Source organism: Bidens hawaiensis, unplaced genomic scaffold, assembly GCF_021521415.1.
Source record: "Bidens hawaiensis isolate Kalapana, Puna unplaced genomic scaffold, B.hawaiensis_p1.1 tig00029607_1, whole genome shotgun sequence".
Lineage (NCBI taxonomy): Eukaryota > Viridiplantae > Streptophyta > Magnoliopsida > Asterales > Asteraceae > Bidens > Bidens hawaiensis.
The window spans coordinates 16,524-39,524 of NW_027494903.1; the positions used below are offsets into that span (position 1 = coordinate 16,524).

Here is a 23,001-nt window from a genome sequence, read left to right on the forward strand (position 1 = left end):
TATTTACATTTTGCAGGTGAACAAAGTTAGAGCTTGGAATGACGAAGTACTATGATATCCGATGGCTCGGATTTATTTTGTATAAACTTATCATATGAAATGGTGGTTTGTAAATATAAACAAGTAATGTTTTGTTAACAACTATAACGGGTGTTTTATAATCCCGTCTTTTGAATGTATATATAAATGTTACACTTTGAATTTTAAAGTTTATAAAGTCTTCCACTTACAAACGCAAATCTGATTTATTTATAATTGTGGTAGCAACTGTTGGTTGCACTCCTAGGCCTAAGATGGGGGTGTGACAGGCCCATCTCATTGCAATTGTATCAAGTCATCTTCTTTTTCCAGCAATTAGCAGCCGCATGACCCGTACGGTTTCATGATTCACACACTTTTGGAGGCGGAGCAAAGTTGCATCGGCCTTTGTGGTGCCTTCTACAAGTCTTGCATGGCGTAGCACTTGAATTGAATCGACTTTGGTTTGTGCCCTTGCCCTTGTAGTTGGTGCCTCCACTCGTTCTCCCTTGAGCAGTTGTGGTTGTAACTTTCTTGTCCTCCTCTTTGTTGCGGACCAAGCCGCCCATCAAATAACAAGATAACTCCATTACGGAGTCAGCGGTTTGAGGTAGGTGAGACCTCACCATGTCGCGGATTTACCGCGGTAGTCCCCAAATATATCGAGTGACTTTGCTGGATTCAGGATTCACCAGTTGGGGAACCAGACGGCAGTATTCATGAAACTTGATGTTGTATTCAGGAAGGTTCGTCCCCACGACCTTACGATTTAAAAATTTCGTTTGGATCTGGTCGGTTTCATGCATGGGACGAAACTTTGCCATCAACAATGCTTTAAACTCTTCCCATGTTAGGCCATACATCACATCTCTCCCTTTGCTCATCAACAAGTTGTTTCTTTAACTTGTTGATGGAATGGAATGAAAAGGGATGCCGCTTTGCATGTTGCAAAATGTTTAACTTGTTTACAAGTCAAGGCTGAACATCAAAATCCTTCGGGACTGCTTCAGTAACCCGAGCTTCCCGTATGGAAGTGGGAGTTAATCACTATGGATTTTATTACCAAACTTCGAAAGACGACTAGACAACACAATGCTATTTGGGTAATTGTGGATCGATTGACGAAATCCGCACATTTTATACCCATCAATGAGTCGTACTCAATGGATAGACTAGCGCGTATTTATGTGAACAACATCGTTGCTTTTCATGGAGTACCGTTGTCTATAATCTCTGATCGAGACAGTCGTTTCACGTCTCATTTTTGGAAAAGCATCCAACAAGCTCTTGGTACGAAACTTAACCTTAGCACTGCCTATCATCCGCAAACCGATGGGCAAAGTGAAAGGACGATTCAAACGTTGGAAGATATGCTACGCGCTTGTATGATAGACTTAGGTGGAAGTTGGGATGACCACTTACCCCTAATGGAATTTCGTATAACAATAGTTATCACACGAGTATTCAAGCCGCACCATTTGAAGCGTTATATGGTCGAAAGTGTAGGACGCCCGTGTGTTGGTCTGAAACCGGAGATAATCAATTATCTAGACCTGAGATAGTCCAAGAAACCACCGACAAGATTCTCCAAATCCGAGAACGACTTAAGACGGCACGTGATCGCCAAAAGAGTTACGCCGATGTCCGTCGTAAGCCGTTAGAGTTCAATGTTAGTGAAAAAGTGTTATTAAAAGTCTCGCCTTGGAAAGGCGTTGTTTGCTTCGGTAAGAAAGGAAAATTGAGTCCTTGATTCGTTGGACCCTTCGAGGTTCTTGAAAGAATCGGCACTGTTGCATACCAATTGCGACTGCCCGAGGAAATGCAAGGAATACACGATGTATTCCATGTTTCGAATCTGCGTAAGTGTTTGATCGATGAATCTTTGGCTATGCCATTAAAAGACGTTGAAATAAACGAAAATTTAAAATTTGTTAAAAGACCAATACAAATAGAAGATTCGAAAACAAAGAAATTAAAAAGAAGAACTTTGAAAATTGTGAAAGTAAAATGGGACTCGCATGGAGGGCCCGGATATACTTGGGAAATCGAATCAGAAATGAAAAAGAAATACCCCCATTTTTTCTTGTAAAGCAATCTCGAGGATGAGATTTATTTCAAGGTGGGGAGGATGTGACATCGTGAAAATTTCGAGTTCAAATTGTTAACTTTTCAAAGTATATGGACTAAAATTGCCAAAATCCAAACTCGAGGGTTAAAAATGAAAATTTTGATTCCCTGACTCATCGCGCTACGCGATGGATCAGAAAAGAGACCCATCGCGTACCGCGATGGGGTGTCTGACAGCGAGACGCGTGGCACGCCACGTGTCCACAAGTTCATAAACCACACCTCAAATTCAGTACTGTCTTCTCCCTCTGACCTCTCACTAGAATTCCAAGTTCATATTAACGATATTCCTCGATAACCGTGTCCCGATCCTCGATTTCTATGTCGACATTTCCTTGAAGTTGTGCCACCCTCCACCTAGACTCAATCAAGAAGGCGTTGTTATTATGGCGATGAGTCTCAAGAAAGGTGCCAACAAGTGTTGAAGATTGGCATTCATTGATTTGCGTGTCGAGAAAAGAATTGATCAAGAAGTAAAGCGGTGTTGGAGTGCTGCTCGAGTTCCTAGGGTTTCCAATACGCCAGTAAGGTTAGGCGTAACGACAAATCAATGTAATATAATATTATATTCAAGTCTTAAGCCTTAAGTCGAGGTTATACTCGATATCTTGATAAAAGAAATATGAACATAACAAAGAAAAGAATAAAAGAATGAAGTGTGAATATGTATATATATATATATATGTACGTTCTTTGTTATGGAACTATTATTTAAGCAATAATGAGAATTCTTAAATAATAAAAGAAAAAGAATATATTTCTTAGAGAAGAAGAAACGTCGGATTTTTATATAAACTAAAGGTTTATAATTACTTTTAAACTAAAGGTTTTTAAGTAAAAGAAAATGAACTAAAGGTTCATCGAGGTTGAGTTATAAAATAAGACTAAAGGTCTTAAGCCGGATTGTATATCCGACTAACAAATGTTTATACTCGTACTATAGGTGCGAGATAAATAAGGGAAAGACCCTCGGACGGTGAGTGAAGCCGATCCCAAAGCGACAAGGTGAATACGCCCCCAAAGTTTTATAAACTTGTTTTCAAACGAGTCAAACATGTTATGTGAAATTGTTTACAAGGAACTACGTGTTCCTAAAACCGTTATAAATAAGGGTATAAACCTAGCCCTCAGGCTGTGGTATACATGTGTCTGGATCCTTACATAGGTGGTACTACGCGGTGGGCACACCGCACCACCCTTGGTCGTAGGCCCTCTCCTGCAGGGAGTACGACCGTTGTGTATATTTACGGGTACTTAACTAAGTCCAACGCTGCGGTGTTTTCTGAGGTGACCTAGAGTAGAGGCTCGAGTTTATAATGTGTTGTTTGACTTTGTTATTCCTAAGCCACGATTGGCCGAGGCAGGTGTAGTATCGAGGGGTAATAAAGTAAAAGAAATTATTTTTGTGTCAGCGTCTTCACCAGCATTCGTTGCTAACGTATTTTATTTACATTTTGCAGGTGAACAAAGTTAGAGCTTGGAATGACGAAGTACTATGATATCCGATGGCTCGGATTTATTTTGTATAAACTTAACTTATGAAAATGGTGGTTTGTAAATATAAACAAGTACTGTTTTGTTAACAACTATAACGGGCGTTTTTAAAATCCCGTCTTTTGAATGTATATTTAAATTTTACACTTTGATCTTTAAAGTTTATAAAGTCTTCCGCTTACAAACGCAACTCTGATTTATTTACAATTGTGGTAGCAACTGTTGGTTGCACTCCTAGGCCTAAGATGGGTGTGTGACACCCTGATACCATTTGTAACATTCCGCTCCCTCACACCACCAATATTGTTCGCTTTGCTCACGAAGTGCTCACGGACTTGTTTTTGCCTGCCCATGTAGAGACTTCCCATGAGGTCACCCATCCTGCTACTGCTCCCACCTGAGCATGCTTAGCTGTGGAGCTCTCCTTTCGTCCAATAGCATTAAGCCAAAACGTGTTGGTGATTTATGAGGCGGAACATTACTTATGAACCAAGGATTTCTTCTGTCCACGACTGATGTAGTATTCACGTAGAGTGTTACAAGGTGTGCAAGAGTTCATCTCTTCCCTAACCATCTTTTACCTCTCTCTCTCTCTCTCTCTCTCTCTCTCTCTCTCTCTCCACACCAGCGCCAAATCATTCTGCTCCTAACCATCTTTCAACCACGAAATTGCTCATCACTCACCCAAATCCATCTTTCAACCATTTTATTTTATAATTCAAATTATAAAAAAATTAAAACTAAATTAACATTAACATAAGTTCTTTACCTAAAAAAATAACATCAGTAACATGACTGTCATCATCGATCAAACCAACCTCATCATTTCAGTCCACATAACTGGATGTGCTTTTGGAGTCATTTGTTGAACTTGTAGGTGATTTAGATGAGAGAATGAAAGTTTTTGTGTTAAAATTAATTGAATGAGGGCTAAATTTCTAGGGTAAACTTATTGAATTAAAATTATTAAAAATTTTAACCGTTGAACGGTTATTTGACCGTTGAGATTCGTTCTCTTTTATTCGAGCCCGAGTACAAGGCGGTGTTCCAGTTGAAACCGAGATCCCACCCTGTGAGTACTCCGTCCCCCCTTACAACCACCCATAATTAATTAAATTATCAATTATATCACATAGTGATCTAGCATATTAAATATTAAGATAAATTGTTGTTTGTTACAATGATTTGGACCCTCTATAAATAACCAAATAATATGATGGCACATGAACAAGACATGTGTCCATTGATTTTGTCACCCAAGTCAATCGACTCTTCTTGACTCTTCCAACTAATTATGTCGATGCCGGAGGATGACACCACCACCACCGGAACCTCACCGGCAGAGTTCACCGGGAAACCACAACCAGCAATCCACACAGCACTCGCAATGATAGCTTGGCTCGGCTCTATTCATCTCAACGTCTTCAGCATTCTCGCTTCCTTTTTCTTTCTTCCGATTCACAAATTCTTCCTGTAAGTGATTATCTTGAAAATTGAAATCAAATCAAATAACCGTGTTATGGGTCTATGAATATTGATATGGGTTTCAGAGTATTGGGCATGCTTGTGATCTTAATTGTGATTCCGATTAACGAGAGGAGTAGATTTGGAAGAGCTTTAGGCTGGTGGGTATTTGTTATTATTATTGTTAAGTGAATTTGTAGTGTGATTAATGCACATTTAGATACTATGATAGTGAAGAAACACTAAGTGACCCGGGGCAGATTACGGATAATCTGGGGGTTAAGTAATGTTTCCCACGAGGATGAGGTCCAGCAGAGAAGGTTGTTCTTCAGGTGACCTGCAAAACAGACACCGTAAGCTCGTCACTGAGAAGGGGGGGTTCCTCCTTGTGACCACCCTCCGGCGTGAGAATCAGACTAGATTGCTCTGAATATACGTGTATATTAAGAGATTGCTAGATAAGATAAGATAATGAGATATCAGATGATGTCCTTACCATTCCAAGGTGTTGGAGTATTTATAGCCGAAGGTAGGTTTCCTATAAGGTACAGCCGGCTGAATAGTATTCCTATTCTACCAACAGTGGACTACGCTCAAGCCATGCTGGTTGGTGGATAGGCTGCGGCCTACAGTGACAAGGTCGGCTGTATACTGTTCCTTTACTGCCGGCTATGCACTGTTCCACCAACTGTAGGCTGCGCACGTCCCACAGTAAGGGTTGGTGAGTAGGCAGCGGCTAATAGTGACAAACAGTACTAGAGGGTGCTCCTCCTCGTACTGTTGTCGGTGAGCTGTCACCCTGTGATTGGTTCATGGGCGTCTCTGGTCAGATCGTCTGTTTTGCCCATACCTTGGTAGGTATAGTACAAAAGATCTTCCAGAAGCATACGGACTGGCTCATTTGGGCGGGAGTATTCCCGCCTTGCTCATTCCTTCAGGTGACTACTGAAGTAGCAATATTGCCTTGTGCGTGTAGCCTTGCTATCAGTGCGGGTAGCCTTCCCTGATGGCTTGTATCCGCAACTGCAGGAACAAGCGGGGTACTTCACCATTGGGAGGCTTTCCCTGCGGGTACAGCTGGCGTACTGCGCGTAAGATCTTCTCTGAGCATGGTGGGTCCTGCGGAAGCAGTTGGTCGTTGCGCAGACGTCCCTGTTCAAGGTGAGTCTTGCGGGTCCAACTGGGCTCTGCTGGGACCTACCTCTTCAAGTCCCCCCAGTCCAATGTTCTTCTCATGAATTATTAATAAGTGAGGTGAACTTTTGGACTAGCAAGGGGTTTTTAAAAGGGATTTTAGTTTTAAGGTTTTCCGTGGGGATTCTTCCCGCGGTTTTCCTAATGTCACGCAGAAATTCCCGACTTTTCTGCTTGATCTTTGGGTATGAAGCGGGTAGGTTTGTAACCTCCTCGCAAGTCAGGAGCGTTGAGTCCCACTTGTGTGGATTCTCCATGGGGTTTTGGTAGTTTTCAACATAGTGATCAATTATGTTAAAACCACCAATTCCATCTTGGAGTTTCAAACAATATAGTTCTCGACGTTCCCCGCCATGCGGGGATGTTATTCCCGATTCCGCAAGCATGGCCCAGAAGATCCTTCCTGGTTTGAATTCCCTGCGGAGTGCTAAGTATGTGAAGGGTTTTGCCTTGACACTGTACCCGCACTCGTCTTACGGTTACTTTACTTCCAAGGTATTCCTGGCGTCAATTCCCTGCGGGTGCTAAGTATGTGAAGGGCTTTGCCTTAACACTGTACCCGCACCTGTCTTACAGTTACTTGGTTGCCAAGGTAAGGGGTATTTTCCCGCTTACTTTTGAATCTTTTTATTTTTTTTGAAATTTTTTGAAATTCGAAGAGTTGGTGAAAGGATAAGAACAGTCCAAACTGCTGAAACGTTGTGCGACGGTTTCTTCTGACTGTGTCAGGACGTGCAGGAAGTTATGGTGACGTGACAGTACCTGGTCATTCCAGACGCTTTTTCAGGCGCGTGGGCGCGATTTTTCGGGCGCGTGGCCGCGAAATTAATGACACGCGTCCTTTCAACAGCTGTTGCCAGCTTGCTTTTTGCCACGTGTCATAGTTTCATTGCACCTTCGATTTCTCTCTCTTCCGCATTAAATTCATCGCATTAATTGCGATTAGTATATAAAGGGTGAGAGGGTTCTTTGTAATCCACACTTTCACTTCTCATCTTCAAAACGATTTCTGGCGAATACTCACCTTTTCAGTCGAGCATTCTCTTAAAATCGTTTTCTTCTTTCATATCTGCAAGATGTCGTCTCACGATCTTGAGGCTACAGCCCAGGAGGCTGGGGTGTACGCCGATGACAAGAGTACTGCTGGCGAGTGCCAGTGTGCTCTGCCTGTCGATCTATATCAGTACATCGTCAGGAAGTTCATGCTCGAGTCTCTCGAGCCTGAGTTTCCTGAACCCCATCAGACGGTGTATGATGCCCCCAGAGGCAAGATCGGGGTATATGCTGCATTCTTTGTCTATGGGAATCTTAGGTTCCCATTGACAAAGTTTGTGTACCGTGTCCTAGAGAGGCACGGTGTACACCTGACCGAGGTGCACCCGATGGCGATCGCGAAGATTCGCCATTTCGAGTGGGTGTGCCGGATTCTAGGCATTGAGCCCTTCGTCGACCACCTGGTGACCTTCTACTCTTGGAGGTGCATCCAGGGGTGGTATACCCTGATAACCCGGATCAAGGGTTTGAAGATTTGCGCAACCGAGCGCAGTCTTCGTTCATGGAAGCGGGAGTTCTTTTTCATCTCCGCTCGCGCCATCCCCCTTTCCATGAAGTTCAAGAATGGGCAGGCACTTCCCAGCCTTCACGCCTCCAACTACCAGGAGGCGGAATGGTTCTCGAAGATATCCCGAGTCCAATCTCCGGTTTACCGCTTTGCGGAGTCCGGGATGGTGATGCTCGGGATGAGCCGGGTATGGAAGGATGCGGATGCGCAAAAGATCCCGATCGTCCTCGAATACGTTTTGAACTCTGTTCCTTACGGTATGCTATGTTTACTTTGTTTATATAGGTTTGTCTTCTAACTGCTTTTCTTTTATTTCAGAGGGGAACGACTTGCAGTCGCTCCTGTACCCGCGGGAGGCTGACAGTCCCACTCGGATGGGTACTCGTGCTCTAGATGAGAACGAGTTGCCCATCCTAGAACAAACGGCGGATCGGTTCGTGGAGGTCTACCCGCTAGACCACGAGATCCTGAGCGCCAGGCGGCCAGGTAAGGCGTTATTCAACCCTCGACCCCTCAATGCTGAAACCTCTGCTGGAATTCCTTTAATCTTATGTTCTGATGAGGAATCCGCAGATGGTCCTCCGTTGGTGCGGAAGTAGAAGGCTGCCGGCGGGAAGGGGAAGGAGAAGGTGGCCTCCACTGCCGATCCGGTGCCTCGGTCTGACTCAGAGGCCGAGAGCGAGGAGGTGGCGGGGAACCCCGGTGGTGATAAGACCACCGCTCCGGAGGCTGCGATGACTGTCACCTCCGGAGAGCCCAGGATGACAACGGTGAGCGGCGTGAAGAGGCCGGCTCTATCGGGTTCATCCCCGCCTGTCCGCACTTTTAGGCTCAAGAAAACCCATAAGTACAAACTTTATTTTTAACTTCATAGCTTTCCATCATTAATACTTATCTTTTTTGTGCAGGCGTGGATGTTGACGCATTCCAGGGTGGAGCGGGGAGGAGTACCTCCCCGCCCATGACGGTAGGTTTGGTCAGCCTACCTGAGGCGAAGACCCAGGCGGCTGCGCCTACGCCTGCTTCCGCTGGTTCAGTTGCTTACTCCATTGAGCCAACTGTTCCAGCTGTGATGACATCACCGCCGGCTGTCAGTGCCATATTTACCACATCTTTCACTGAGCCGGCGGTTACTTCTGCTGCGGACTCCGCAGCGGCGGCCGCGGCGGCCTTCACCATGCCTCCTCCGTCATCGGCAACGACGGCCGATCCTTCAGGTATGCGTGGGGCTTCTCGCCAACCTCTGCCTCCTTCCCATCTTCCTGACCTCTTGGACGGATTTCCCTTGGGTTCAGGTGATGGGTTTGGCGGCTATCGGCCTGTTATTGACCCTACAGGTGCGTAGTGTTCTTTTGGCCTATTTTTTTTTATATATCATCTTTTCCCAACTGCTTTTTGTTTTTTGCAGTGTCGGATTCCAATGAAGTGTATGTTCCACGATGGAACATCCGCCGAGGAACAACCCTTCGCACACCTATGGAGTGCGTGGAGTGGGCTCGTCACGCAGCTCCCAGTGGTGCGTTGGGGGAAGCCATGGCTAGCTACCAGGAGGGTAGGCTAACCAATGAGCTTCGGGTTCTCCTGGCCCGGATGCAGCCGCGCGTCGAGCTGCTTTGTCGTGAAAACGACAAGTTAAAAACAGCTCGCATTCAAGAAGTAGCTCAGGCGCGGGCTGTCCGGGAGGAGAATAGGAGGCTCTCCGCCGCGGCTGCGGAGAAGGAGAAGGCGTTCAAGGCCCTTGAGGTTGAGGTTCAGGCCCGTCTCGAGGCCCGTTCCAAGGCTGCCCAAGCTGTTAACGAACAGCTTCGGCTGGCTAAGGAAACTGCTAGGAACGCAACTGAAAGGGCCACCAAGGCTGAAGCTGTTGCTGAGCCTCTACGCCTCGAGAATGAGGAACTTAAAGCTAAATTAGAGGCGCTCCAACAGGCTCAAGATGCCTTGGCGATGGAGGACGCGAAGAAGCTCCAAGAGATCCTGGACCAGAGGGGGGTGCTTGACCACACTGAGCGGAAGCTAAAGGGCGTCGAAGAGGCTGCTGCAAAGGAAGTGTTGCTTGCCAACCTCAATAAAAGTGAAGCCGAACGCGCCTGTAACCAAGCTCAAGCCGCCCTCCAAGAAGCTCTGGTTGCCAAGGAATGGCTTCTTCGAGAAGCGTTGTCTCAGGTAAGCTTTTCACATCTTTACGCTTTTCTTTGTAAATAGAAAAGGTTTTGATACTTGTATTTTTTTTTTGTAGGTTGTGCATCGGGTCTTCACGGAGACGTCTTATGACGATGCTATGAGCACAGCCCTCAACGCTTCTCATGAGGATGGGGAAAAGGCCGGCTTCCTGCTTGGTCTAGGGTTTGTTGAGAAAGGCATCCCGCCTTCCAACTTCCCTTTGTATGATGTGGATACTGAAGCTGTTTATGACCAAGCAGTGAATCAGTATGCCGCCTTCCCGCATCCGGTGGTGGAGAAGGTAAACGAAGTCACTGCTGCTGATGATGGGCTAGCTATCCTTAAAGCTTTCCTTGAACCGCCACGCTCTACTGATGGTGCGGGTCCAAGTGGAAGTGGTCCTGAAGCATGATCCTGAAGATCCCTTTCCACCATTAGCGTAGATTTTTTTTTTTTGTATAGCTTCTTTTGTATGCGGGTATGCACCCAGCAATCTTTGTAATATTTGAATTTTGATGGAATAAAGATTGTGTTAATTCTTTGCCTTGTTTATTTTACGCATGTTTTGATCTAACTTAGCAATTTCTTTAGTACTTAGATAAGTTAACTTTTTAACGTGGCAAATTATAAGTTTGTTTCGCTTCCTCTTTCATGATTGTGCGGGTATGACCGTCACTTACACTTAGTAGGATGGCTTAACTTTACTTATATCTGACCTGCGTGGAAGTTTTCCTCATCTTTTCCTTTGAAATTTTCTAAGTGTTCAGAATAAGTTAATCTTTGGACGTGGTAGATAATAGGTTGAAGTTTTGCCTCCTTGTTCGTGATTGTGCGGGTAAGACCGTCACTTGCACTTACAAGGATGGCTAAACTTTACTTACATCTGACCTGCGTGGAGGTTTTCCTTAAAACTTGAAATTTTTACCGTTGTGTTTATGCGGGTTTTGCCGCCTTCCACACGTAACGACTTACTTCTTTCCCTATTTATGCGATGAATACCGGCACATCAGTGTGGGAAGTTCATAAGTATAAAGGTAAGGCTATCAACACATTGTGAAAGGAGAATCATTTCCATTAGAAGTGGCTCTAGGCCTTTTCTTTACAAGTTTGGAATTGATCTACATATAACATTTGCGTAATTGAGCTCCATTCCATGTTCTTGGGATGGGAGTGCCATCGAGCCTTTCGAGCCGGTATGCGCCCTTTCCCAGAACTTCTTTGATAATGTATGGCCCTTCCCAGACCGGGGCCAACTTTCCTGGGCGTTCTTGGTTCGAAGCCTCGTTGTTACGCAGTATGTAGTCTCCTACATTGAAGTTGGAGAGTTTTACCCGCGTGTTGTAGTACTTTTGCATTTGTCGCTTGTAGTTCTCTTCACGCACTGCGGCTAAGTCTCTGCGTTCCTCGGTTAGCATAAGGTCTAACCGTCTTTCCGCATCATTGTCTTCTGGCTGAATCAAGACCCTTGGTGAGGGTAAACCAATTTCGACCGGGACCATGGCTTCAGTGCCATAAGTGAGACTGAACGGGGTTTCTCCCGTACTGGCCTTCTTCAGCGTTCTGTTTGCCCAAAAGACGTGCGGAAGCTCGTCCACCCAGCCGGATCTGTGTTCCAAGAGTCTTTTCTTTATGCCTTCGACGATGCTCTTATTTGCTCTTTCCACCTCACCATTACCTTGCGGGTGTGTCACTGAGGTAAAGGTGTGGGTGATTTGAAGTTCTTTCAGCCACTGTTGTAGCTTCTTGTCAGCAAAGTTGGTGCCGTTATCGCTCACCAAATTCTGTGGAAGTCCAAAACGACAAATAATAAATTCCCAAATAAATTTTTTGATATGTTTCGCGGTTGTTTGGGCTAAGGGTTTTGCTTCTATCCACTTGGTGAAGTAGTCGATGGCTACCACTAGGAACTGAACATTTCCTGCTGCTGTAGGTAATGGGCCTGTCACATCGATGGCCCACTTCTGAAATGGCCATGAAGAGGTGACTGGAACAAGTTCATTCTTCGGGCGGTGCGTGTTGGGTGCGTAGAGCTGACAAGACCTGCATTTTCTAATGTATGCCAGCGCATCCGTATGCATCCCCGGCCAAAAGTATCCCGCGTTGTTTAGCTTAGCTACAACAGCGCGTGGGCCTGCGTGTACTCCACAGATGCCTTCGTGTACTTCCCTTAGGAGGTAGTCAGCATCTTGATTGTCCACGCATCTTAAGAGTGGGCCAAGAAAGTTACGTCTGTAAAGGATGTCATCGTTGAGTTGATAATTCAATGCTTTACAGCGTAGTTTTCTTGCCTGTGTTTTTGACTCTGGTAGTGTACCTGCTGCGAGGTATTTTATTATTGGTGTCATCCACGTTTCTGTGCCGGTTTGGATGACACAAATTTCCTTGTGCGGGACCGAAGGTGCCTCGAGGAGTTCAATGCGGATGTCCTTTCCCAAGTGGGTGAAGGCTAATGATGCAAGCTTGCTTAACGCATCCGCAGATTTTTTTTCACTACGCTTGACGTGTATGACTTTGCAGTCGTTGAAATCGCGCATAAGGGTTTTTGCTTGTGCGAGGTACAGGGCCATTGTGTCGTTCACGGCCGTGTACGTCCCGTTGATTTGATTGGCTACTAACATGGAATCCACGTGGGCTTCCAAGTGTTTCACTCCCATCTTACGCGCAATTCTCAGCCCAGCCAAGAATGCCTCATACTCGGCTTCGTTATTCGTACTTGGAAAATCCAGTCGAATAGCGTAGGTGTATTCATGGCCTGCTGGGTTGGTTAGTTTCAGCCCTGCGCCTGAACCCTCGTTACTGGCTGCTCCATCAGTGTAGAGTCGCCAGACATCATTGATGTCTTGTGCTGGAGAGGGTTGAGCCTCTTCCTGGCACTCTTTTTCCCACGATGCAGGCACTTCCGCAATAAAGTCGGCCAAAACCTGGCCTTTTATGGCTTGTCTTGGTTTATACTTTATCGCGTACTCCCCCAACTCAATTGCCCATTTGGCTAGGCGTCCCGATAACTCGGGTTTGCGTAGAACGTTTGCAAGTTTGAAGTTGGAGAGAATGGTGATTGGGTGACCCTGGAAATATCGTCTTAACCTGCGTGAAGCGTGTATAAGTGCTAAGACTAATTTTTCGAGGGTAGAGTACCGGGTTTCTACGTCTGTTAGGATACGGCTGACATAATAGATTGGCATCTGGATGCCTTTTCGCTCTACTAGCAGGACTGCCCCGGTTGCTCTATCTGTTGCGGAAAGGTATAGGATTAACACCTCTCCCGCTTTTGGTGCTGTGAGCGTTGGGAGTTCGATCAAGCGTGACCGAATCTCCTGAAAAGCTGCTTCCGCTTCTGGTGTCCAGCGGAAGTGCGTTTTCTTTAAACAGTTTCTCAACGTTGACACGAAAAGAAACGACTTATCCGCGTGGTTTGCCAAAGAGCGATTAAGTGCCACTAGTCGTCCATTCAGTGTCTGAGCCTGTTTGATGGTAGTAGGTGATTCCATTTTGATAATGGCTTCGACCTTTTCAGGGTTCGCTCTGAAGCCATCTTTAGTGACGATGACCCCCAAGAACTTCCCTTCTTCCATTCCAAAGGCACACTTGCCCGGGTTGAGTTTCATGTTTATCTTCCTAAGCGTGTTGAAAGTTTCTTCGATGTCTTTCAACATCGCTTCTGCGTCAGGGCTTTTGATGACCAAGTCATCCATGTAGACTTCCAAGTTCCTCCCAATTTGGGCATGAAACTGGTTGTCCATCAGGCGTTGGTATGTGGACCCGGCATTCTTAAGTCCGAATGGCATCATTTGGTAACAAAATGTGCCATCGGGCGTCCGAAAAGCGGTTTTGTCCTGATCATCAACGGCCATGTGGATTTGATGGTACCCCTTATACGCATCCAGGAAGCATTTAAGGCGAAACGGTGCTAACGAATCCACCTTAAGATCAATTTCGGGTAACGGATAACAATCTTTGGGGCATGCTTTGTTTAAGTCCTTGAAATCTATGCACATGCGCCATTGTTTGTTATTCTTCGGTACCATAACGGGATTTGCAACCCATGTTTGATATCTACTAACGCATACGATGCCTGCGTCAAGGAGTTCCTTGACTTGGGTTCTACACGCGTTAGTTTGTTCTGGCCCCATTACTCTGCGCTTTTGTACGACTGGCGTAACAGCCGGATCGCATTTGAGCATTCTGCCTTACTTCGGGGTACACCAGTCATGTCAGCTGGTGTCAACGCGAAGATGTCAGCGTTTTTCTGTAATAAGCGTTTGAGTAAGGTGCGTGTGGGATCAACAACTGTTGGGCCAATGGAAACGGCCTGGTCAGGGTATTTGCCGTTGAAGGCCCATCTTTCCGGTTCGGTGATGGTTGGTTTAGCCATCTTTGGTTTGGGTTTAGATGAGACAGATGCGATGCATACCTGGGGAATGCCGGTGATCATCGCTACACCCTCCGCTGTTGGCCATCCCATCATGCCGTGGACTGAAGATACCACGGCGTTGAATATTGCCATCCCGTCTCTTCCGAAGAGAATGTCGTATGTGTGGTGTGGCTTCCTCATTACGACAAAATCCACGTCTTCTGTGCGTGAGTGATTCCCGTCCGTAAGAGTGACGGGGAAAGATAGGATACCCAGGGGGGTGTTTGTGCTGCCGTCGAACCCTTCCATCGAGGCGTAAATCGTTTCCAGGCGTTCCTTGTCTTCGTCATCTAGCTTGTCGAAGAACTGCCTGTACATTACCTTTGACGAGGCGCCGTTGTCAGCAAGAGTGCGAGAAGTGATGTAGTGCCCCAGCTGGCTTTTGATGACGATGGGGCCTTCTTTGCTGGGTCCTCCTGGCACTCGCGGGAAGCGCACCTCAGCTTCCTTCCACGCGCATGGTTCTGTCGCTCGCCTTTTTCTTCCTCTGATCTTACCATGAACCATGTTGATGCTGATGTCAACGGGCTTTCGTCCGTTGCCTCTGTACCGGTTATCATTCCTTCCTCCCTTCTTGATTGATGCCACAAGGTGTGCAAGTCTTCCATCCTTGACGAATGTTTCAACAATATCCTTCAAGGATGTACACTCTTCCGTACTATGACCTTTTGTCCCGTGGAAGTCACAGGATTTGCTCTGATCCGCATTAGGTCGCTGCCGGATCATTGGAGCTTTTGGCCATGGTAGTTTTTCGGTGGCAAATATCTCCGTGACGCTTTTGGTGAGTGGCGTCCACCGGTGTTTTCGGCTTGAAGGGTGTGTGTTATCTCTTCCGCCAACAAGAGGGTGAGAGCTGGATGAGGTGTCAAAGTTTACCATTGACTGCCAAATACCTAGCTTCCTCTTTTTGTTCTGCCGGGCGATCCGAACATTGTTTTCTCTAGTCCTTTGCGTGTAGAGGTGTGTACTCTGGGGAAGATCCCTTCCCAGTTGCTTCTCCGTCTCGGCAAAGCGCTTGGCCGCCGTCATGATGGCATCCCATGTGGATGGCATGCCGTCCTTACCCGTCAATGGGCGGATAAGCTCTGGGTATTCGGCGCCCTGGATGAAAGCGGCGCGAACAAGATCTTCACTTATGTTGCCCAGACTTAGCTTTTTGGAGTTGAAGCGAGTGATGAAGTCTAGTAAAGATTCATCCTCCTCTCTAACGCAGTTGAGGATCGTCCACTGTTCTTCAGTATATTTCCTTTGTTGGCTGAAGTGTTGGCTGAACTTGTTCTGAAAGTCCGCCCAATCATAGATGTGGTGGACCGGTAAACGATCGAACCATGCCCTGGCCGCTCCAACCAGAGTCATCTGGAACATATAACACCACGTGGGTTCCGTCCAGTTACTGACGGTTGCCCCCGCAATGAATCTGTTCAAGTGGTCGTCTGGGTCGGATAGACCATCATAAGTGCCGATGTTGGACATTTTTTTGGCACTTCTCGGGGCGATTGCTTCCGCAATGTCCCTTGCGAACTCTGACTTTCCTGCATTTGCAGCAGTTGGTCTAAAGGTTTTGGAGAAGTCACGCGGGTTTCTCTCCGCATTCGTTGGTTTAAAGGTTTCTCCAAAATTCCTTGTCGGTTGGAAGTCCGTTTCCTTACGCTTCCCTTTTGCCTTATGGCGAGGGTTTGCGTCGATATCGGATTCTTCCCGCTCATCGTCTGAGTACTCGCACTCACTGTTCATATTTAGATGTTGGCGAGTACTGCCGAATTCGTCAGCCTGTTGAACTGAACGCAAGCGTTCATCCAACTCAGCTTGGAACTCTTTCTGACGTGCTTCGGCCCACGCCTTGACTTGATCTAGTGTTTGGCGAGGGACCCTCGTCCGTTTCTCCAACTGGGCATTAGTGAACCCCAGTGAAATATTGTTTACTGCACTTGTCCCGGCTTGGGTAACCGGGGTAGTGTTCGTAAAATTTGTATAACCGCCGGTGTTCCCAGTTGCTGGGGTTGTGGTCACCGGGGTTTATTGGTCACTTACTGGCCTTGGGACCGGAGTAACGTTAACCATTTCTTCAGAAAATTTGAAAAAACTAAGAATTAGTTCTAGCTTTTGTCCCACGGATGGCGCCAATGAAGAAACACTAAGTGACCCGGGGCAGATTACGGATAATCTGGGGGTTAAGTAATGTTTCCCACGAGGATGAGGTCCAGCAGAGAAGGTTGTTCTTCAGGTGACCTGCAAAACAGACACCGTAAGCTCGTCACTGAGAAGGGGGGGTTCCTCCTTGTGACCACCCTCCGGCGTGAGAATCAGACTAGATTGCTCTGAATATAAGTGTATATTAAGAGATTGCTAGATAAGATAAGATAATGAGATATCAGATGATGTCCTTACCATTCCAAGGTGTTGGAGTATTTATAGCCGAAGGTAGGTTTCCTAGAAGGTACAGCCGGCTGAATAGTATTCCTGTTCTACCAACAGTGGACTACGCTCAAGCCATGCTGGTTGGTGGATAGGCTGCGGCCTACAGTGACAAGGTCGGCTGTATACTGTTCCTTTACTGCCGGCTATGCACTGTTCCACCAACTGTAGGCTGCGCACGTCCCACAGTAAGGGTTGGTGAGTAGGCAGCGGCTAATAGTGACAAACAGTACTAGAGGGTGCTCCTCCTCGTACTGTTGTCGGTGAGCTGTCACCCTGTGATTGGTTCATGGGCGTCTCTGGTCAGATCGTCTGTTTTGCCCATACCTTGGTAGGTATAGTACAAAAGATCTTCCAGAAGCATACGGACTGGCTCATTTGGGCGGGAGTATTCCCGCCTTGCTCATTCCTTTAGGTGACTACTGAAGTAGCAATAGTGCCTTGTGTGTGTAGCCTTGCTATCAGTGCGGGTAGCCTTCCCTGATGGCTTGTATGCGCAACTGCGGGAACAAGCGGGGTACTTCACCATTGGGAGGCTTTCCCTGCGGGTACAGCTGGCGTACTGCGCGTAAGGTCTTCTCTGAGCATGGTGGGTCCTGCGGAAGCAGTTGGTCGTTGCGCAGACGTCCCTGTTCAAGGTGAGTCTTGCGGGTCCAACTGGGCTCTGCTGGGACCTACCTCTTCAGATGGATACTTGATTGATTACTGGATTTTGATAATAATTGGTATAAAATTTCACCAAAATTAATTATAAAACTTTTTAATCATTAAATTCTGTGGTGGTACTAGACAATTGAAGGTTGATTTGTTTCGATTTCAGGTACATATGCAAGCATGCTGTCGGGTTTTTTCCGGTTACGCTGTATGTAGAGGACTATAAAGCTTTCATCCCTGATCAGGCTTATGGTAATTGACAACATTATTTTCTTGATTTATTGTGAGTTTATATAACCAATTAATATTATTGAATTTGGTGGTATACAGTGTATATTATTCTTGTTTGGTTGAGAATTGATAATATTGATTGGATGTTGGAGGAGATATGGTTGGTAACTAACTGTGATCTGTAATGGTTTTAATATGTGGACATGTGAATCTTTGAGCGATCCGGAAAATATCAGGTTTTGGTTTGTCATATATTTAAGTATTTAACTCGTTTGATGAACGGGCCGTGTTTAGGTGGACATGTTTAGTTATTGATTAAACGCTGCTTGAAAAGATAAGAGTAAAGAAACTATTGGGTCACATTCAATGTTTTGCTAATTTCAAGTGATGTTACTAAAGGGTGAAAAAAGAAAGTGTTTGAACATAGCAAAAAGGAAATGGTCCTTTTTTTCCTTTTCATATTTTTATACAAGAACAACTTTTTCTAACTAACACGAGCACCGACTTGTCAAACAAAAAAATTCATGTTACCTTTTTCCTTGAAAGTACTCTTAAAAGTTAAAACACTAATGAATCATGGTTAAATGTGATTTACACTTCACACATTCTCATTTTTACTGCATTAGCTTACGACCGGTAATAGTCCTCTTTGTTCATAACATAGATATAAATATGCAGTTTTTGGGTACGAGCCTCATTCAGTTTGGCCCATTGGAGTTGTCGCATTGGCAGATCTTACGGGTTTTATGCCTCTTCCTAAAATAAAGGTCCTTGCAAGTACCGCGGTAAGACTTGTTATTTATATTGTTATACAATTAGTCATCTCTTATATATTAATTAATATTCACACAGGTGTTCTATACACCGTTTCTGAGGCATATATGGACATGGCTCGGACTCACGGCTGCAACCAGGAAGAATTTTTCCTCTCTCCTAAAAGCTGGTTATAGTTGTATAGTCATACCAGGTGGTGTGCAGGAGACATTTTACATGGAGCATGATTCTGAGGTACAATTAACAATTTCAAGTTTATTTATTTTATCGTTTAAATGTTTAACACTTTAACTTTGTACAGTCAACCCAACCGTGATTTTATATAAATATCAATATATTTAGTGCCTTTGTATTTTCTCATGCACCGGTCAACTGAAATTTGGAAATGTTTTCTTTTTCGGTTCGGTTTTGTTTTTTTTCCATTTCGGTCAGTTTCGGTATTTGCTCGTTTCAATGATTTCGATTTCTCAGTTTTTTCGCTTTCAGTGTTTTTTGTTTTAGTCAGTTTCCTCGGTTTCATTTAGATTTTTTTGGTTTCATTTCGATTCATTTTGTTTTATTTTAGTTGGTTACGTTTCAGTTTTTTTGTTTTGTTTTCGTAAGCTTTTTGATTGCATTTCGCTTTTCTTTGTTTCGTTTTGGTCAGTTTTTCGGTGTCATATCGGCTTTTTTGTATCGTTTTGGTCGTTTTTCTATTTCGGTTTCGTTTCGTTTCAGTTTTTTTGTTTCGTTTTAGTCGGTTTGGTGTTTTTGATTCGTTTTGATCCGATTTTTAAATTGCATTTAGTTTTTTTATGTTTCCTTTTGGTCAGTTTTTCAGTTTCAATTCAGCTTTTTTGTTTCATTTCGGACGTTTTTCTATGTCAGTTCAGTTTCGTTTCGGGTTTTTTTTTTTGGTCAGTTCAGTGTTTTTGTTTTGTTTTGGTCAGCTTTTCAGTTGCATTTCGTTTTTTTTTTGTTTCATTTTGGTCGTTTTCCTATTCCGGTTCAGTTTTGTTTTGGTTTTTTGTTTCGTTTTGGTCGTTTTTCTATTTCAGTTCAGTTTCATTTTGATTTTTTTGTTTCGTTTTGGTCGTTTTTCTATTTCAGTTCAGTTTCGTTTCGGTTTTTGTTTCGTTTTGGTCGGTTCGGTGTTTTTGTTTTGTTTTGGTCTACTTTTTATTTGCATTTCGTTTTTTTTTGTTTCGTTTTGGTCAACTTTTCGGTTTCATATCGGTTTTTTGTTTCGTTTTGTTCGTTTTTCTATTTCGATTCAGTTTGTTTCGGTTCAGTGTTCGGTGTTTTTGTTTAGTTTTGGTTAGCTTTTCGGTTGCATTTCGCTTTTTTGTTTCGTTTTGGTTTTTTTTTTCGGTTTCATTCCGGTTTTTTGTGTTTCGTTTTGGTCGTTTTTCTATTTCGGTTCAGTTTCGTTTTAGTCGGTTCGGGGTTTTTGTTTCGTTTTGATCGTTTTATGGGTTTCGGATAAGTTTTGTTTAACACGTGATAGTTTGGATATATTTTGAATTAGATAAATTTTGGATAACTTGGATATTTTGTTTTAACCCATTTTAACCTATAAGTGAAACTCACTTGTATATTTCCAACCCATCCTGACTCACTTGAAGAATTTTTATGATACATTCTAACATATTTTACTTTTAAAGTTTATCCATCTTGACCCAAAACAATCCATTTGGGTTGGGTTTGCCACCCTTAGTTAGAGATAGTGATGGTGTAGGTAGTCACATTGCTGAGATTTTTGTAGAACATGGCAAAACTAGTAATATTGAAGTTGTGGTACATGTTTCTGGATTTAATCCTGCTTTTGAAAGGGTTCATGAAGTCAGTGATAGTGATGGTGATGGTGTAGGTAGTGATGAAGAGGATTTGATGACATTTATGCTAGTGATGGATCATATAAAAGTGATAAAGATGATCTTGATTATACAATTGCGTTTCAAACACCTGTGGAGGAGGTAGAGGTTGATATGAGATTGTAGATATTGTCGATTATGATGTGGAGGAGGTAAAAGTTGATCATAGTAGTATGGTGATGGTGTAAATCCTTTCATGGATATGTATGAGAGCTCTGATGATGAGAGCATGAGTGTCTTGAATAGTATGTTAAGAAAGTTCAAGGGGAAAGAAAGGAATAATGGTGATAAGTGGCCATTTTTTGTTGGTCAGTTAATTCCAACAAAGGAAGCATTGAATGAGTTGGTTAAGAGTTATGCTCTTCATGGTAGATGTCACACCCCAACCAAGGTGGCGGAACATGCGTGGGTATGCTCAAGAACACTATGACATATTACTCAACTCGTTTAGTTCATTCAATAATCACACATACAACATGTTCAAGATAAAATACAAACAATTGTATCAACACTAAATTTATTAAAATATCCTAAAGGTATCATCTAAGTGATGAGTCTTCGATCTTCACAGGCAACTTAAAATTAAACCTTTAGCATGCATAAAATAGATTTGATCAACACGAATGTTGGTGAGCAATACACTAGTTTTTGATATATGTATATAATGAGGCAAAAATCACAATTCAAAGTGATAAATATCATGAGATAAATTATTTAAAATAGATATATGTATAAATTGTCAAGTCCGAACCCGGCATTCCAAAGTGATAAATATCATGAGATAAATTATTTTAAACAGAAACTTAACTAATGTTAGAAGTTCTATTAAGAAGAAACTCCAAAGACCAATGTTAAGCGAGTGTTCGGATTTATCGGTCCAAGCTTGTTATAAGATCAAGTTAGATCCGACATACCAATTACTTTAAGAAAATTTATAATTAGTTTGTAAAAGATCTTAAAAAGAAAATGTGAGATTCGGTGGCCCGAAATACAACTAGTGTGTTTTAAGCGAGTGAACTCGGTTTAGTTCGGTTTGTTTGGTTTGGTTGGTTCAAGTTGGGTCCAACAAATCCATATTATAAGAAATACAAAAATGTAAATAAAAGAACTTAAACACTTAAATCTTACATACAACTTGTTTTAAAACCATTAAATAAAGAGTTAAATGAAAGTTCGGTTTCGGTTCGGTCCTTGACTCGGTATGAGACCGAGGATGGTTACCACATAACCAATACCATTGAACTATAAAAATAAACTTAGAAATGATAATACTCAAGTCTTACATACAACATGTTAATAATAAAATATTTAAACGAAAGTTAGGTTTTGTTCGGTCATTGACTCGAAATGAAACCGAGGATGGTTACCACATACCCAATACCATAGAACTTGTCAAAATGATTTGGAAACTAAAATAATTAGAAACTAAACAACATTAATAAGCTTAAATGAATTAAAGTGTTAACAAGGACTATAATAGTCCTCGATGTAGCCTTGTCATATAATAGCAATACACCTAAACCGACCATGGTCGGAGAAGGGAAAGCCAAGGAAACGAGGGGAATACATTTTAAACAAACTATAGCAACACGCCTTAATTAACAAGAATTAGTTAAAATCAAAGATTAGCGTTAGTTTGACCTTGAGAAATCAAACTATCAAGAGTTTGAAAGATGAATACTTAGAACTTAGATGGAGAGTGTTTGAGGTGAATGAGCAACCTAAATTGGATGCATTGACGTTGTTTTTATAGGGGAAAATGTAAAGGTTATCCACATCAAGGGATTTGCATGCATTTTGATTGGTTTAGAGGGTCAAACAAGGTATAATACCAACAAAAACGAGTTGATGCATCTGCAGGTAGGTGGCCGCCACCCGTGACCACCCTGCCCTTCATTACCGCGCAGCGTGGAGCCCCAAAAGGGTGGGTTTGGTCTCCAGCTTTGGTTATTTGTCGATTTTGGTCCCTGAGGTTGGTTTTACGTCGTTTTTGATAATAAAAGGGTGTTCTAAGGTACCAAAAAGGACGTTTCGCGATCCAACAAGTGTGAAACAAATTTGTAACATAAAAACTGTTGTTACCCGTTATATCAATCTAATAACAATAACAGATCTCAGATCTGTATATATATATGATTAATATCTTAATAATAGATCTAGCTCATAATTACTTTAGATTAAGTGTTATATATGTATATGTATTAATAGTATGTGTATATTAATAGTTCGTATAATATTAGGATGAAGATCGAGAGAGGATTTTGACAGGGTTTCGTTAATTCACTCTCAAAACTTAAATTAAACGTGAACAGTGTTCACTATGTATAGAAGATAGGGCTGGTTCGCTAACATCCCCTAGCGACCCAGACGCTACTTCGTTACATACATTAATAAGACGAAACACCCCCTGATTCGTTAACATCCCCTAACGAATCAGGCGGGAATAAGCTTAAGTCTTAGTTCGCTAACATCCCCTAGCGAACTATACCTTAAACATAACAAACTTGACTTTAACTTCATTGTTTATTACATTAAATATAAAACAAATACGTTAACGATAATTACAAAGACTCAAGACACAAAACCGTGCACTAACAGACACCCCCTCGTCTTGAGCTCTTTGTCTTTAAATTACTTGAAGCGCT

The 23,001-nt window shown here is 43.5% G+C and overlaps 1 protein-coding gene across 1 annotated transcript; it reads left to right on the top strand.

The window, feature by feature from the left end:
- The first annotated feature begins 4,834 nt into the window (after positions 1 to 4,834).
- On the top strand, positions 4,835 to 18,809 carry LOC143579130 (diacylglycerol O-acyltransferase 2-like). Its single transcript, XM_077062520.1, has 5 exons — positions 4,835 to 5,112; positions 5,190 to 5,264; positions 17,665 to 17,750; positions 18,408 to 18,514; positions 18,582 to 18,809. Exons 1-5 carry the CDS (start codon positions 4,934 to 4,936, stop codon positions 18,792 to 18,794), a joined length of 660 nt encoding a protein of 219 aa, XP_076918635.1. The 5' UTR covers positions 4,835 to 4,933; the 3' UTR covers positions 18,795 to 18,809.
- The last annotated feature ends 4,192 nt before the right edge of the window (positions 18,810 to 23,001 follow it).